The sequence below is a fragment of the Ursus arctos genome, unplaced genomic scaffold (genome assembly GCF_023065955.2).
Source record: "Ursus arctos isolate Adak ecotype North America unplaced genomic scaffold, UrsArc2.0 scaffold_13, whole genome shotgun sequence".
Classification (NCBI taxonomy): domain Eukaryota; kingdom Metazoa; phylum Chordata; class Mammalia; order Carnivora; family Ursidae; genus Ursus; species Ursus arctos.
Window position 1 is genome coordinate 266870 of NW_026622797.1, and position 12473 is coordinate 279342.

The 12473-nt window shown below is 43.1% G+C and overlaps 1 protein-coding gene across 13 annotated transcripts in view; it reads right to left on the reverse strand.

Moving 5' to 3' along the window:
- Positions 1-12473, reverse strand: part of FAM120B (family with sequence similarity 120B) — a 105378-nt gene that overhangs the window by 73397 nt on the left and 19508 nt on the right. For 10 of the 13 annotated variants that reach the window (XR_008958892.1, XM_026487997.4, XM_026487993.4 and 7 more), the window contains one exon: positions 3395-3496. The exons of the other annotated variants lie outside the window; for them this stretch is intronic. Coding sequence is in view for 9 of the 10 variants with exons in the window: in XM_026487997.4 (XP_026343782.2) it covers positions 3395-3496 (102 nt within the window). In the remaining variant the exon portion in view is untranslated. The remainder of the gene's footprint in view (positions 1-3394; positions 3497-12473) is intronic. 13 annotated transcript variants of the gene reach the window in all.

A 12473-nucleotide genomic window follows, 5' to 3' on the forward strand; every position in this document is an offset into this window, starting at 1 on the left:
TAGGGGCACCTGGGTGGCTCAGCTGGTTAAGCCTCTGCCTTTGGCTCAGGTCATGATCCCAGGGTCCTGGGATCGAGAGCCCCACATCAGGCTCCCTGCTCAGTGGGGAGCCTGCTTCTCCCTCTCCCCCCTGCTTGTACTCTCTCTCTTAAATAAATAAATATTTTTTAAAAAGTTAAAAAATTTAAAAAAAAATTCTAGGTACACCAACTGCTAACTAGCTGTCCTAGGTCTCTGAAACGAGGATACGTTTATGATAACTAAAACCTGACACTGAGGAGAGAAAAACACAGTTCTGCTTCATCTGAAGAAGCAGCTCCAATTCTGGGGAAGAAAACGCCATTCCAAACGCCTGCCTGTGGTTTGTCCAAGACTCACGCCACAACATGCAGAGCACCACTAAGTGAGGAAGAGGGAAGAGAGGCGCTGCAAGTGTGTTGAGAATAAATAAGCACTTATGTGCTGAACTCAAGGGCCCTTCGAGAGCTGTGTCTGGGGAAAGGAAGCTCCATTCCAACGTACACCCTTCTTGCATCGTCAGAAACATCGTGTCTCAGAACACACTGTGAGGTAAGTGAAAGATGTGCTATTATCCACAGAATACAGATTAGATACATGAATGCAGCTTACAGCTTACAGACGTACACGTCTGAATATGTGCATACAACCTGTGTGCACACACACCCACACACACCCACAGGAACACAGAGGGGACACAGGGATGTAAGTGAGCTCCCAGAATAAAACACACCAGTCGTGAAATTTACTTTCCTGCTCCGTGCCTGGTCAATTTTAATTCTTTCTCCTATTTTTTAGGTAATCTCTGTAATTTTTCTGCTTCCCTGTGTTTCCTTCCCATTTCGTAGAAAAATATCTGTGATTTCTGTTTCTACATTTCTACTGTTTAAGAAAACAAGCTAAATCAAATGTGCTGTTAGAAGAAAGCCTTTTTTTGGGGCGCCTGGGTGGTACAGCGGTTAAGCGTCTGCCTTCGGCTCAGGGCGTGATCCCGGCGTTATAGGATCGAGCCCCACATCAAGCTCTTCCGCTGTGAGCCTGCTTCTTCCTCTCCCACTCCCCCTGCTTGTGTTCCCTCTCTCGCTGGCTGTCTCTATCTTTGTCAAATAAATAAATAAAATTTAAAAAAAAAAAAAAAAAAGAAGAAAGCCTTTTTTTTAAAAGAACACTCCGGCCACTCTATGAGGAGACTCATTGAAAATACAACATTTATGAAATCAACCTGCTTGAAACTCTCTCAGGAGAACAAGAAAAATCAGACTTCTGTCCTGAGGTGACGCCCCTTCTACTGATGCCACCACTGGCCTCACCTGGGAACAATGGCTCCCCCTGCTCAACAAGGGCATTTCGCACCCGAGTTGGAGGCACCTGCACACGTCAGGTCTCCTGAGACAGATGTCAGGAGAGCACCACTCAGAAGGTGCTATGGTTTTAAACACATGCTGTCTGAGCAGTGGAGCACGCCCAGGACACAAATGTGGATGGTCTGTCTCCATTTTAGTTTCAAAACCATTCGGCATTTTTCCTCATGGATACAGAAAAGTATTGAAATATTAAAATCTTGTCATTTTCATACCCTTATTAACATGAGCACAAACGAAGAGAGTCATTCATGTAAATTATCTGCAGCAAAAGCTCAGGGTCATACTTTGGTTTTCCAGCAATGGAAGATGGCTCTGCCCTCTCGCAAGCTCTGGAGCCGAGCCCTGACACGCAGCCCACGTGGCTACAGGCGAAACCTTCAGCCCTGACACGCAGCCCACGCAGCTACGTGCAGAACCTTCAGCCCTGACACGCAGCCCACGCGGCTACACACAGAACCTTCAGCCCTGACACGCAGCCCCGCAGAACCTTCAGCCCTGACACGCAGCCCACGCGGCTACACACAGAACCTTCAGCCCTGACACGCAGCCCCGCAGAACCTTCAGCCCTGACACGCAGCCCCGCAGAACCTTCAGCCCTGACACGCAGCCCACGCGGCTACACACAGAACCTTCAGCCCTGACACGCAGCCCCGCAGAACCTTCAGCCCTGACACGCAGCCCACGCGGCTACACACAGAACCTTCAGCCCTGACATGCAGCCCGGGCAGCTACACGCTGAACCTTCAGGGTCCAGCAGTGCCCAGGAGATGCTTGCATAAGCCCCAGAGGTAGTCTCTGTGACCATGATATGGCTTCTAGAGTTTATGAAAACATTTTAGGAAGTGGCCTTTAAAACTCATAATATGATGATGAACAGCCAAATATTCTCTTTAATTCAAACCATGAAGAAAACTATAATTCCTCTTCATATTATTTTTGGAAAGATACAAGAAGATGGAAATCACATATATAATAAGACATTTCTGAAAAATTATTTTGGCTATCCTTTAAAAATCTCTCTTGCTGTATAAACAGATGTTAATACATCTTCATTTGTTTTTCTGATAAATAGCTTTTTAGGTTTCAGTGTATCACTGGTTGAGGGAATAAGGAAATACTCCCTATACTAACTTGCCTCACCTTCTCTCCCAATACAATTTTTTGTATTTTTAAGAAAATTATTCTGCAGTGCTCACACCCTTATTTGGTAAGCTGCAGGCTTGTGTGATGGGAACAACAGTGGCATGAGAGAGTTCAACGCATACAAAACGGGAATATCCAAGTTTCAGAAAAGATACTTGCCCCTAAAACAATGGCAAGGAGCCCTAAGATAAGCCCGCAGCACGCTCCTCTTCTCCAACTTGCCTTCATGTACACCACTACCTCCCACTCGAATTCTGAGTGGGAGTTTTCAGGTACTGAGAACTCGCAGGAAGAAAGGCTTCAGCTAATTTTTAGGTGAACTTTGTCTTTCGTTCCCTTCTATTACAGGTTTTAAGATAACACTCGTGAAGAGCAAACTTATTTTTCCAGCTGAAATAACTTTCCCTTTATCTTCCCTTTCCAGGTCATCAAAACATACTTCCAGTAGTAGGAAGGAGAATGGATTCAAGCAGAATACCAAGAATCCAGCCCTGTTAATTCGGCAGACATTTACTGAGCAACACCGGGTACTGGGCCCTGGGGATCAGGCAGCAATGGGCTCGGGCCCACAGCCACGTTCCTCTTGGTGTGTCTTGTCCTCCCCCGATGCAGACCTTGAACAGGAACCCAGGTGGAGCGAGGCAGGGCACACAGCAGACCGGCCCAGGGTCCTTCTGTGGAACGAAGGCCCATTCCTCTGCTGTTTTAGAACATTATTAGACAGATACACTCCTTATGAGCCCAGGGTTGACATGAAAATTAGTATATGTGCAGTTCTGGATAAATATGTTCCCACAATGGATCCATTATCGGACTTGCAGTGTATGGTGAACAAATGAGTGATGTATTTAAACCAAAACCGTCTGTACCTGGAATGTTCATCTGCAGAGGCCTGACGAGGTCCGGGTGCCTCAGTGGGTTCCCAGAATACACAAACCACTCCTTGACAGTGGGGCAGGTGCTGGCACCATCTGAGTAAAGACAGCAGGATCAATAGATGCACGTGAGTGAGTACCAACACTCGTCACCAGGCCAACAGGGGAACAGACCCGGCTCCCCTGGGGACCAATTTCAAGTTGGTGAATACAATGAGTTCTCACATCCAAGGTCACTAGGAGGGACCTCAGGCATCCAACAGTCGGCCCCCTACCCTCCGATCTCACTTCAACAAAAGCAATAACCTCTGGGGTGGGGGAGATGGCAGGAAAACCTGGGTCAGTAAACAATAATGGGGGGCAGAGATCGCAACTAGATGGTTCCTACAATGTCCTTCTTCCTGAGCCCTCACACTGCTCCACACAACATTTAGGGAAAACTGGGAGTAGGACAGTCCTTTCTAGTCTTTAGTTCACTGTTTTATGTACTTATCAAGACTATTACTACATTAGACATTTCAAAAAGTTAGTGGGAATAATCTAGAACAAAGGCATTTCTGTATGTTGGATTGTTAATTGCTATTAAAAATTCAGTTTGTCTTCTGTTCTATCTTCCTCAGTGAGAAAAGGTGGAAGGTGGCTTTCCTACTCGACAGTCTCACCTAGCTTGGGGTCATCAGGCTGCTGTCTCTCCAGCACCCAAACCCCCTGCCTCCCCTCCCCCAGGGTACCCAAGACCACCCCCTGGCCCTTTGGGACCTGGCTTCCTACCTCACACGGCCCGGCCCTGCTTAGACCATCTTCAGACTCACCCCATCCAAGGCATTCTCCATGTAAATGCAGGCTTTTTGGTTTTTTTTTTTACGATGAAAATGTGACCAGGCTGCTGGTCCTAATTTAAGATCCCACAACAACAGCCCACTGTACCAGCAGAAGACTGCAGACCTGGGAGCACACCGAGCTCCCCAGCTCCCACCCCACTGCACGCTGTCTGCCCCAGCATCCTCACCTAGACCTGTACACAGTGACCTGGAGGGCTCCCGGGTCTCTGACTTCCCAGTCCCCAGGGAACCCGGCTCTGGCTCACATCCTGCTCCTCGGCTGGAGTACCTCGCATCCTCAAACTCACCATGCCTTTTCTCACCTGCTCGGTCCAGACCCCCTTCCCTCCACCCACTCTAGGCACGCTTCTCTCCACGCCCAGACTTCTATGCTGTCCACCACGGTTCTTTGGCCAACACTGCACATGCCTACTTACTCCCCTCACTGCCCACCCAACTGAGCTCCTGGTATCAGAACTGAGACCTCTTCATAGTCCTCAGTCCCTAGCATGAGGCCCAGGCAGACGCCTGTTAACTCTAAGTTTGATGAACACACTCAACTTAACCTAAAATTCACACACGCAAAAAGAAAAAAAAAAAGAAAGAAAGAAAATTCTGAGTATTCTTACAGTTGTTAAAACAACAACAACAACAATGCACTCTATGTAATCTTCCTGGCCTAGGTATTCATTATACTAAAAAACAATCAACTGAGTGAACGGTGTTTTAAGTTGCTGTTTCTGAAAGGAGAGCATTCTCTCACATCCAAGACAGACCTCACTAGGTTCAATATCTCACGGATGAGAGCTGTCCATCAGTCTGCCAGCTGTCTCCTTAGGAAATTACTGAAACATTTACAAAACCACATTTTCTACCATCTTTCAACTGAAACTGTCCTAAACCTCTAAATCCCGAGACTTGGGGTTGACTTCTCCAAGTTTAATTCTGAGTAACGTGAGAAGAAGGCACTGCTGCTGTTTATTAGACAACACCAGGTAGATTTCCTACTAAGACCTAGAGAAGTCAGGTTCTGGACAAATATTCCAAGGGAAATGCCACACACTAGTCAGTTATTCAGCTACAACCCAGGAAGAAAGAGCTGCCCACTGAGACCAGCTCACCAGGATCTATAAACCCCACTTCTGTGCAAGGCACACACCAGGCCCAAGACCAGCATGGACACCAGCTTCCCTCTTCTCCAAAATTTACATCACCACAGAGAGAAAATTCCTTCCTTTCTCCATAATTTAGACCAGTGAGGGTTAAGTCCATATTAACTACAGTTTCTCCTAATTAACAAAAGAACTAAAGCTTTTGCTTTCGAGGTGACTGACTTAATTCCAACGAGTTTCAATGACCACACAACACAGTCACAGAACAAGAGCGTGTCTTCTGCTTAAAATGCGTTCCCTAACAGCTACTAACAGAGGCTTGAATATGAAAACAGAGGCTTGAATATGAAAACCTATAATTTTTATAACATAAGAAATCAACCAGGCAGAGGATGAAGGTAAAACAGATTGGAATTTTTACTCCCTAAAGGAAATTTTATCTGAAATTATAAGCAAGGATGCAGGAAATGGCAGAGATATGAAAACTGAGTATTTTCTGTGAGGTGCAGGGCAGGTAGAGGTGATGAATCACTCCACGGGTCCTGCAGGTCTCCTGTGCTCTGCCCTCCCTGCTGTGAGCTGCTGGGCAACAGGGGCACCCTCAGTGTGCCCTCACGCCTTCCTCTCCCATAGGAGGGTAAAAGCACAGCGCACGGTGGCTAGAAGATGAAAGAAGTGTTACAGTCTGGATAGGACTTTTCCAGACCTAAATATTCAGGCGGCAGCATTTTCACTTCCAACCCAGACTAACCTCCTACAGACACAAACTCCCCAGCCCTTCAAAACCCAGAGCTAGAGGCAAAGTGTGACCTGAGAGCCTATTAAAATAAACACACTGAGGGCTTCAGAGGGGACGGGGGTGGGGGATTGGGATAGGCCGGTGATGGGTATTAAGGAGGGCATGTACTGCATGGAGCTCTGGGTGTTATACACAAATAACGAATCATGGAACACTACATCAAAAACTAAGGATGTACTGTATGGTGACTAACGTAACATAAGGAAAAATTATTTAAAAATAAATAAATAAACAGATATTGCTGAAAAATCCTAGAGTTTAGCCTATTCTCTAGGGTACCACATAATTTCAGAGGTTTTTCTATAAAACTCCTTAAAGAAAATAAAGGCAATAAACTCCTGGACACTGGTCTCAGCAATTTGGATTTATCTCCTGAGGCAACAAAAGCAAAGGCAAAAAAAAAGTGAAAAGAAACTATTGGGACTTCATCGAACTAAAAAGCTTCCGCCATGGAACGCCTGGGTGGCTCAGCTGGTAAAGCGCCTGCCTTCGCTCTGCTCAGGTCGCGAAGCCCAGGATGGAGCCCTACATTAGGCTCCCTGCTCAGCAGGGAGTCGGCTTCTCTCTCTGCCCCTCCTCCGGCTTATGCTCTCTCTCTCTCAAATAAATGAATATATCTTTAAATAAATAAATAGAAAGCTTCTGCCCAGCAAAGGAAACTGTCAATAAAATCAAAAGGTAACCTAGTGAATGGAAGAAGATAGTTGCAAATGACATATCCAATAAGGGTTAGTATCCAAAATAGATAAAGAACTTATACAACTCAACACCAAAAAAACAAACGATCTGATTAAAAAATGGGCAGAGGACCTGAATAGACACTTCTCCAAAGAAGACATCCAGATGGCCAACAGACATACGAAAAGATGGTCAACATCACTCATCACCAGGAAGATGCAAATCAAAACCACAGTGAGATACCACCTCACACCTGTCAGAATGGCTAAAATTAACAACACACAAGACGACAGGTGTTGGGGAGGACACAGAGAAAGGGGAACCCTCATGCACTGTTGGTGGGAATGCAGACTGGGGCAGCCACTCTGGAAGACAGTATGGAAGTTCCTCAAAAATTAAAAATAGAACTACCACGTGATACAGTAATTTCATTTCTGGGCATTTACCCGAAGAAAATGAAAACACGAATTTGAAAAGATATATGCACCCCTATGTTTGCTGCAGCATTATTTACAATAGCCAAGATATGGAAACAGCCCAAGTGGCCATCGACCGATGGATGGATAAGGAGCTGGCACGCGTGCGTGCACACACCCACACACACAGGAGTATCAGTCAGCCATAAAAGAGAATGAAATCTTGCAACAACACAGATGGACCTAGAGGGTCTTATGCTAAATGAAATAAGCCAGACAGACAAATACCACATAATTTCACTTATATGTGGAATCTAAAAAACAAAACAAATGAACAAACGAAAGCATACTCATAAATACAGAGAAGAAAGTGGTGGTTGCCAGAGACAAGGGGGGGGGGTGGGATGATGAACGAAGATAAGGGAAGGGGATTAAGAGGTACAGACTTCCAGTCATAAAATAACTAAGTCATGATAAAAGTACAGTGTAGGGAATGTAGTCAATAATACTGGAGTAAGTCTGTATGGTGACAGATGGTAACCATACTTAACATTATGTGCGTTTTGTAATTTATACAAATGTCGAATCACCATGTTGTAAACCTGAAACGAATATAATATTGTACATCAACTATACTTCAATTAAACATTTAAAAAATTAAAAATAAAACTGCCTAAATAGGAAAAACAAAATTTCGGAGGTTTTACTCTGGCATGCACTTTGAAACTACAGCAGAAATGTTTACAACAATTTGGTTCGTCTTCTTAAATGCCTAAAAATCAAGAAAAAGAGAAGAGGAAAATTGAGTTTGGCAATTCCTAAAAGAAAAGCCTGATTTTCTCACTCAAACTTTCAATTTGCTAGGCTCTACATTCAAAGGAGTAAAGAACTTGAGAAAAGTTCTTTGCTAGTCTAACTCCCTTCAAGTTGTAACATTTTATACAGAAAACAGAAAAACGACATAATCAAACTTGGTCTTCTGCTATTCCCAAAGGACAGACACACGGATCCACTTTGTACAATCTCCTGTATGTAACGAAGACATTTCCCCTGGGAGCAAAGTTGTGAAACTGTACACACTTGCAGCACCTCCCCCACGAAAACTTCACCCAGCTTACACTGACCACTCTCACTCGGCCTGGAGGGGCCGAGAGGGTCTGTGGGGGTGTGCTGGGGGCAGCAGCAGGCAAGGGGAGAGCGAGAAGTCGTCGATTACAACTGCTCAATTGCTGGGATTTTCAAGTTTAATAAACCATCCCTCAGGCTTTTAAAGAAAAATATCTGTCCCACACATGGGGGTTGGCAGAGAGCAGGGGCTGGAGCAGGGTTAGAGTAGGGCGGGAGATAGCCGAGACAGGGGCAGAGCTGCCTGACCAGTCTTCCCACCGACACCTCTATTTCTGGACAAATTTCTGTAGCCACCGTCTTCTTGAGTTGCACAAAGGCACCATGTAGACTACAGCCTAGGGAGGGAAAGCCCTACCAGAACAAGAAAGTCTCTGGGACAAGGAGACAGAATCTGCAGGTCAAGACTGTGGTGACAGTCAAGGGACTGTAGCACAGAACACCAGAGCTGGCCCTGTGCAGAGGGGGTTTCCAAAATCTGCACAGAGGTGCCCTTGAGGTCCTAGTGGAGAACAGAGCTCTAACGTGTCCAGAGCAAAACTCAGGGAGGCTGGACAAGACAAGCTATAATGCTTTTCACATTATTTTAAATGATTAGAAAATTATCAAAAGAAGAATATTCTGTGACACAGGAAGATTATACAAAATTCAAGTTTTGTGACATGGGAAAAGTAGATTAAGCTTTACTGAAACACAGCTATGCTCGTGTGACAGATTGTTGTGTCTACATTGCAACAGCAGAGTAGATCTGTTACACAGACTACAGGGGCCCTCAAAGCCTAAAATATTTATTATCATCTGGCCCTTCGCAGAAAAAGTTTGCCAGCCCCTGGTTTAAAGTACAAATAAGAATCATATGGGATTTAAAACGTATGCATAATCTCAAAAGATTACACAAATGTAACATTCTTGACATGACCAAACATTTATGTAACGTTCTCGCAAAAACCAAGATACAGAGATTGAGGACAAACTAGTGGTGAACAGGGGACAGGGCCGGAGGGCAGGACACAAAGGGGCAGCATGAGAGAGTTCCTTGTGGGGACGGGCCAATTCTGTATGTTGACGTCAAACAGAATGTATACAACTACACACACACACACACACACACAAATAAATGAGCGAATGTAAAAAATGATAAAACTGATTACTGTCTGTACTCTAGTTAATAAAACTGCACTCATGTTAATTTCCTGGCTCTGATACTGTTCTTTATTACACAAGCTGTCTGTCATCTGTGGGTGAGTCTGGGGCAAGGGTACAGGAAAGTCTATGTACTATTTTTGCAACTCCCAGGAGTGTATAATTATTTCAAAATTAGAAGTTTAAAAAATATACAGAAGACATAAAGCAACAATAGCAAAAATAATGAGAAAATGAAAGTTCGCAGTTATGAGGTATTTACATCACACACAATGTCATTATGATACTATTTGAAGGCAAATGTGATAACTTAAAGATAAACATTAATAACTCTCGAGTAACCACTAAAAACAAAAACAAAAACAAAAAAACACGTAAATCTAATAATCCAAAAGAGGAGATAAAACAAAATACTAAAAATTCCATTAGTCCAAAAAGTCAGAAAAGGAGAAAGTAACGGAAAAAAGACATCAAAGGGCAAAATGAAAGACTTAAACCCAATCATAAAAAAAATTACAATGAATGTAAGTGAACTAAATTCTGTAATTAAAAGAAAGATTATCAGGGGTGCCTAGGTTAAGAGTCTGGCTCTTGATCTCAGGGTAGTAAGTTCGAGCCCCACACTGGGGGCTTGAAAAAAATTAAATAAATAAATAAAAGAAAAAATAAAAGAAAGATTGTCAAACTGGATATGCTGCTTAAAAGAAATGTACATTAAGTTTATGAAATAGTTAAAAATAAAAGGACAGAAAAAAGACATACCATGCAAACATTAATCATAAGAAAACTGGAGTGCACATGTTAGTGTCAAACAAAGCCAACTTCAAGATGAGGACTGTCACCAGATTTTTTTTTAGAGGGAAATTCATCATGTTAAAAGGGTCAATTCATTAAGTAACAGAACGTATATGCACCGGACAGTGGAATTTCAAAAATATCTGACGCCAAAACTAACAGAACTGAGGGAATAAATAAAAACACCCACAAGAGCACCTGCAGATCTCAACAGTCTGCTCTCAAGAACTAAGTAAAAAAGGAAATGGGGAGAAGACCTGAACAGCCCTATTAACCCTGCTCTCAGTTTAGAACAGCAACTGTAAACATACATCATTTTCAAGGACACATGGGATCCTAAGCCAAGCCAGGCAAGCAACACAGAATATGCCTCATCACCATAAGTAAACCAGCAACAGCAGCATTTTATGTTCACACCCTAAAAATGTAAACTTCATGGAGAAAGTAAAAAAATCGAAAAAGAAGAAAGTAAAGATCAATTGTGAAGTCAAGTTCAATTTGAGTAATTTTTCCTGTTATTCTAGTTAAGTAATCAAGTTATCAATATGGCTGCAAATAAACTGCATTAACAAAGTATGAAGTTTAAGTTAGTGAAGTTTACAATATTTGGACTTCATTTAATAAACTAAAAACAATTCCAGGCAGGAGCGCCTGGGTGGCTCAGTTGGTTAAGCATCTGCCTTCAGCTCAGGTCATGATCCCGGGGTCCTGGGATCGAGCCCCGTGTTGGGCTCCCTGCTCGTTGGGAAGCCTGCCTCTCCCTCTCCTAACCCTAACTCATGACCTACTCATGCTCTCTCTATCTCTCTCTCAAAATAATAAAATCTTTTTAAAAAATTAAAAACAATAACAAATAAATAAAAACAATTTAGGCAAATGCTCTACAATGTAAAAATTTTTTTCATGATTAAGATATCTTTTTTAATCATTAGAACCAATGTGAAATCACTCGTGTTAAGAAAGAATGTGGAGAGAGAAGCACATAAGAAAAAGAAATAGAAAAAAAATATTTTTTTTAAGATTTTATTTATTTATGTGACAGAGAAACAGCCAGCGAGAGAGGGAACACAGCAGGGGAGTGGGAGAGGAAGAAGCAGGCTCCCAGCGGAAGAGCCCGATGTGAGACTCAATCCTGGAACACCGGAATCACGCCCTGAGCCGAAGGCAGACGCTTAATGACTGCACTACCCAGGCGCCCCAGAAAAAAATTATTTAAATACTATCTGGTCCCAAAGTTTACACCATAAGTTCTTTTGTTTCTGTCTTTTAATTAGTGTAAACATCTGTCTCATGTCTTCCTTTGGGCACAGAAGCCTCTGGATTCTGACAACACGTGGGAAAAGGCAGTGTATGCTGAGAATCTAATAAAAACTGGATTCAGAGAACCTTGCCACTCCACACCCTGCCAAAGCAAAGAATAATGACAGCATTTGACTTGGACGATTCTGTCACCACAGGCAGGTTATGTAAATGCTTACTTTCTGGAATAATAGAGCAATATTAATCCTAATATTGGTACGTCTGGAAATAATGGAGTTTAGGTAAAAGGACTGCAGACACCTTTTCATCAAGATCTTACTGCGTCTGTCTCCCGTCACAATCACAGTGTGCGTGGCCCCATTTCTCATCAAAGCACTCTCAGACCAGTGTCAGACCAGTGTCCCAGGATGCCAGTCACAGGTGAGCAGGACCTTGCCTAAGAAGTAACTACACATGTGAAGCGTCACTAGTCTCTACTCTGAAGTGCTCTTCTCCACTTCCAATGGCACCCCCCCTCTGAAAAGAGAGCAGTAGGGCCTAATTAATTTTCCGACTGGCGATGAAGGCCCCCCAACTTTCCTGCTCTGGCCACTGACAGTCCTTTCTCTACACTCTTGCTGTTACTGCACAAGGAAAACACAGATGGGAAAACCTAAATACAAACACTCTAAAGGAAAATTTTGTTAATACTTTAAGATATGATGTACTAGATTTTACAGAATTATTTTATGAAAATCACATTTGGAAGAAGAATAAGTAGACATTGTCTTCTAATAATAAACATACCCTACACTTCTGCAGGAGGAAAGGGTTTTCACATTTTTCAGAAAACACAAATCCTTTTAAGGAATAAAAATTAAACATTTCATAAAAACAATGCACTCTTCTTTTAATGAATACTGATCAACTGTTTGCTAATTAGAG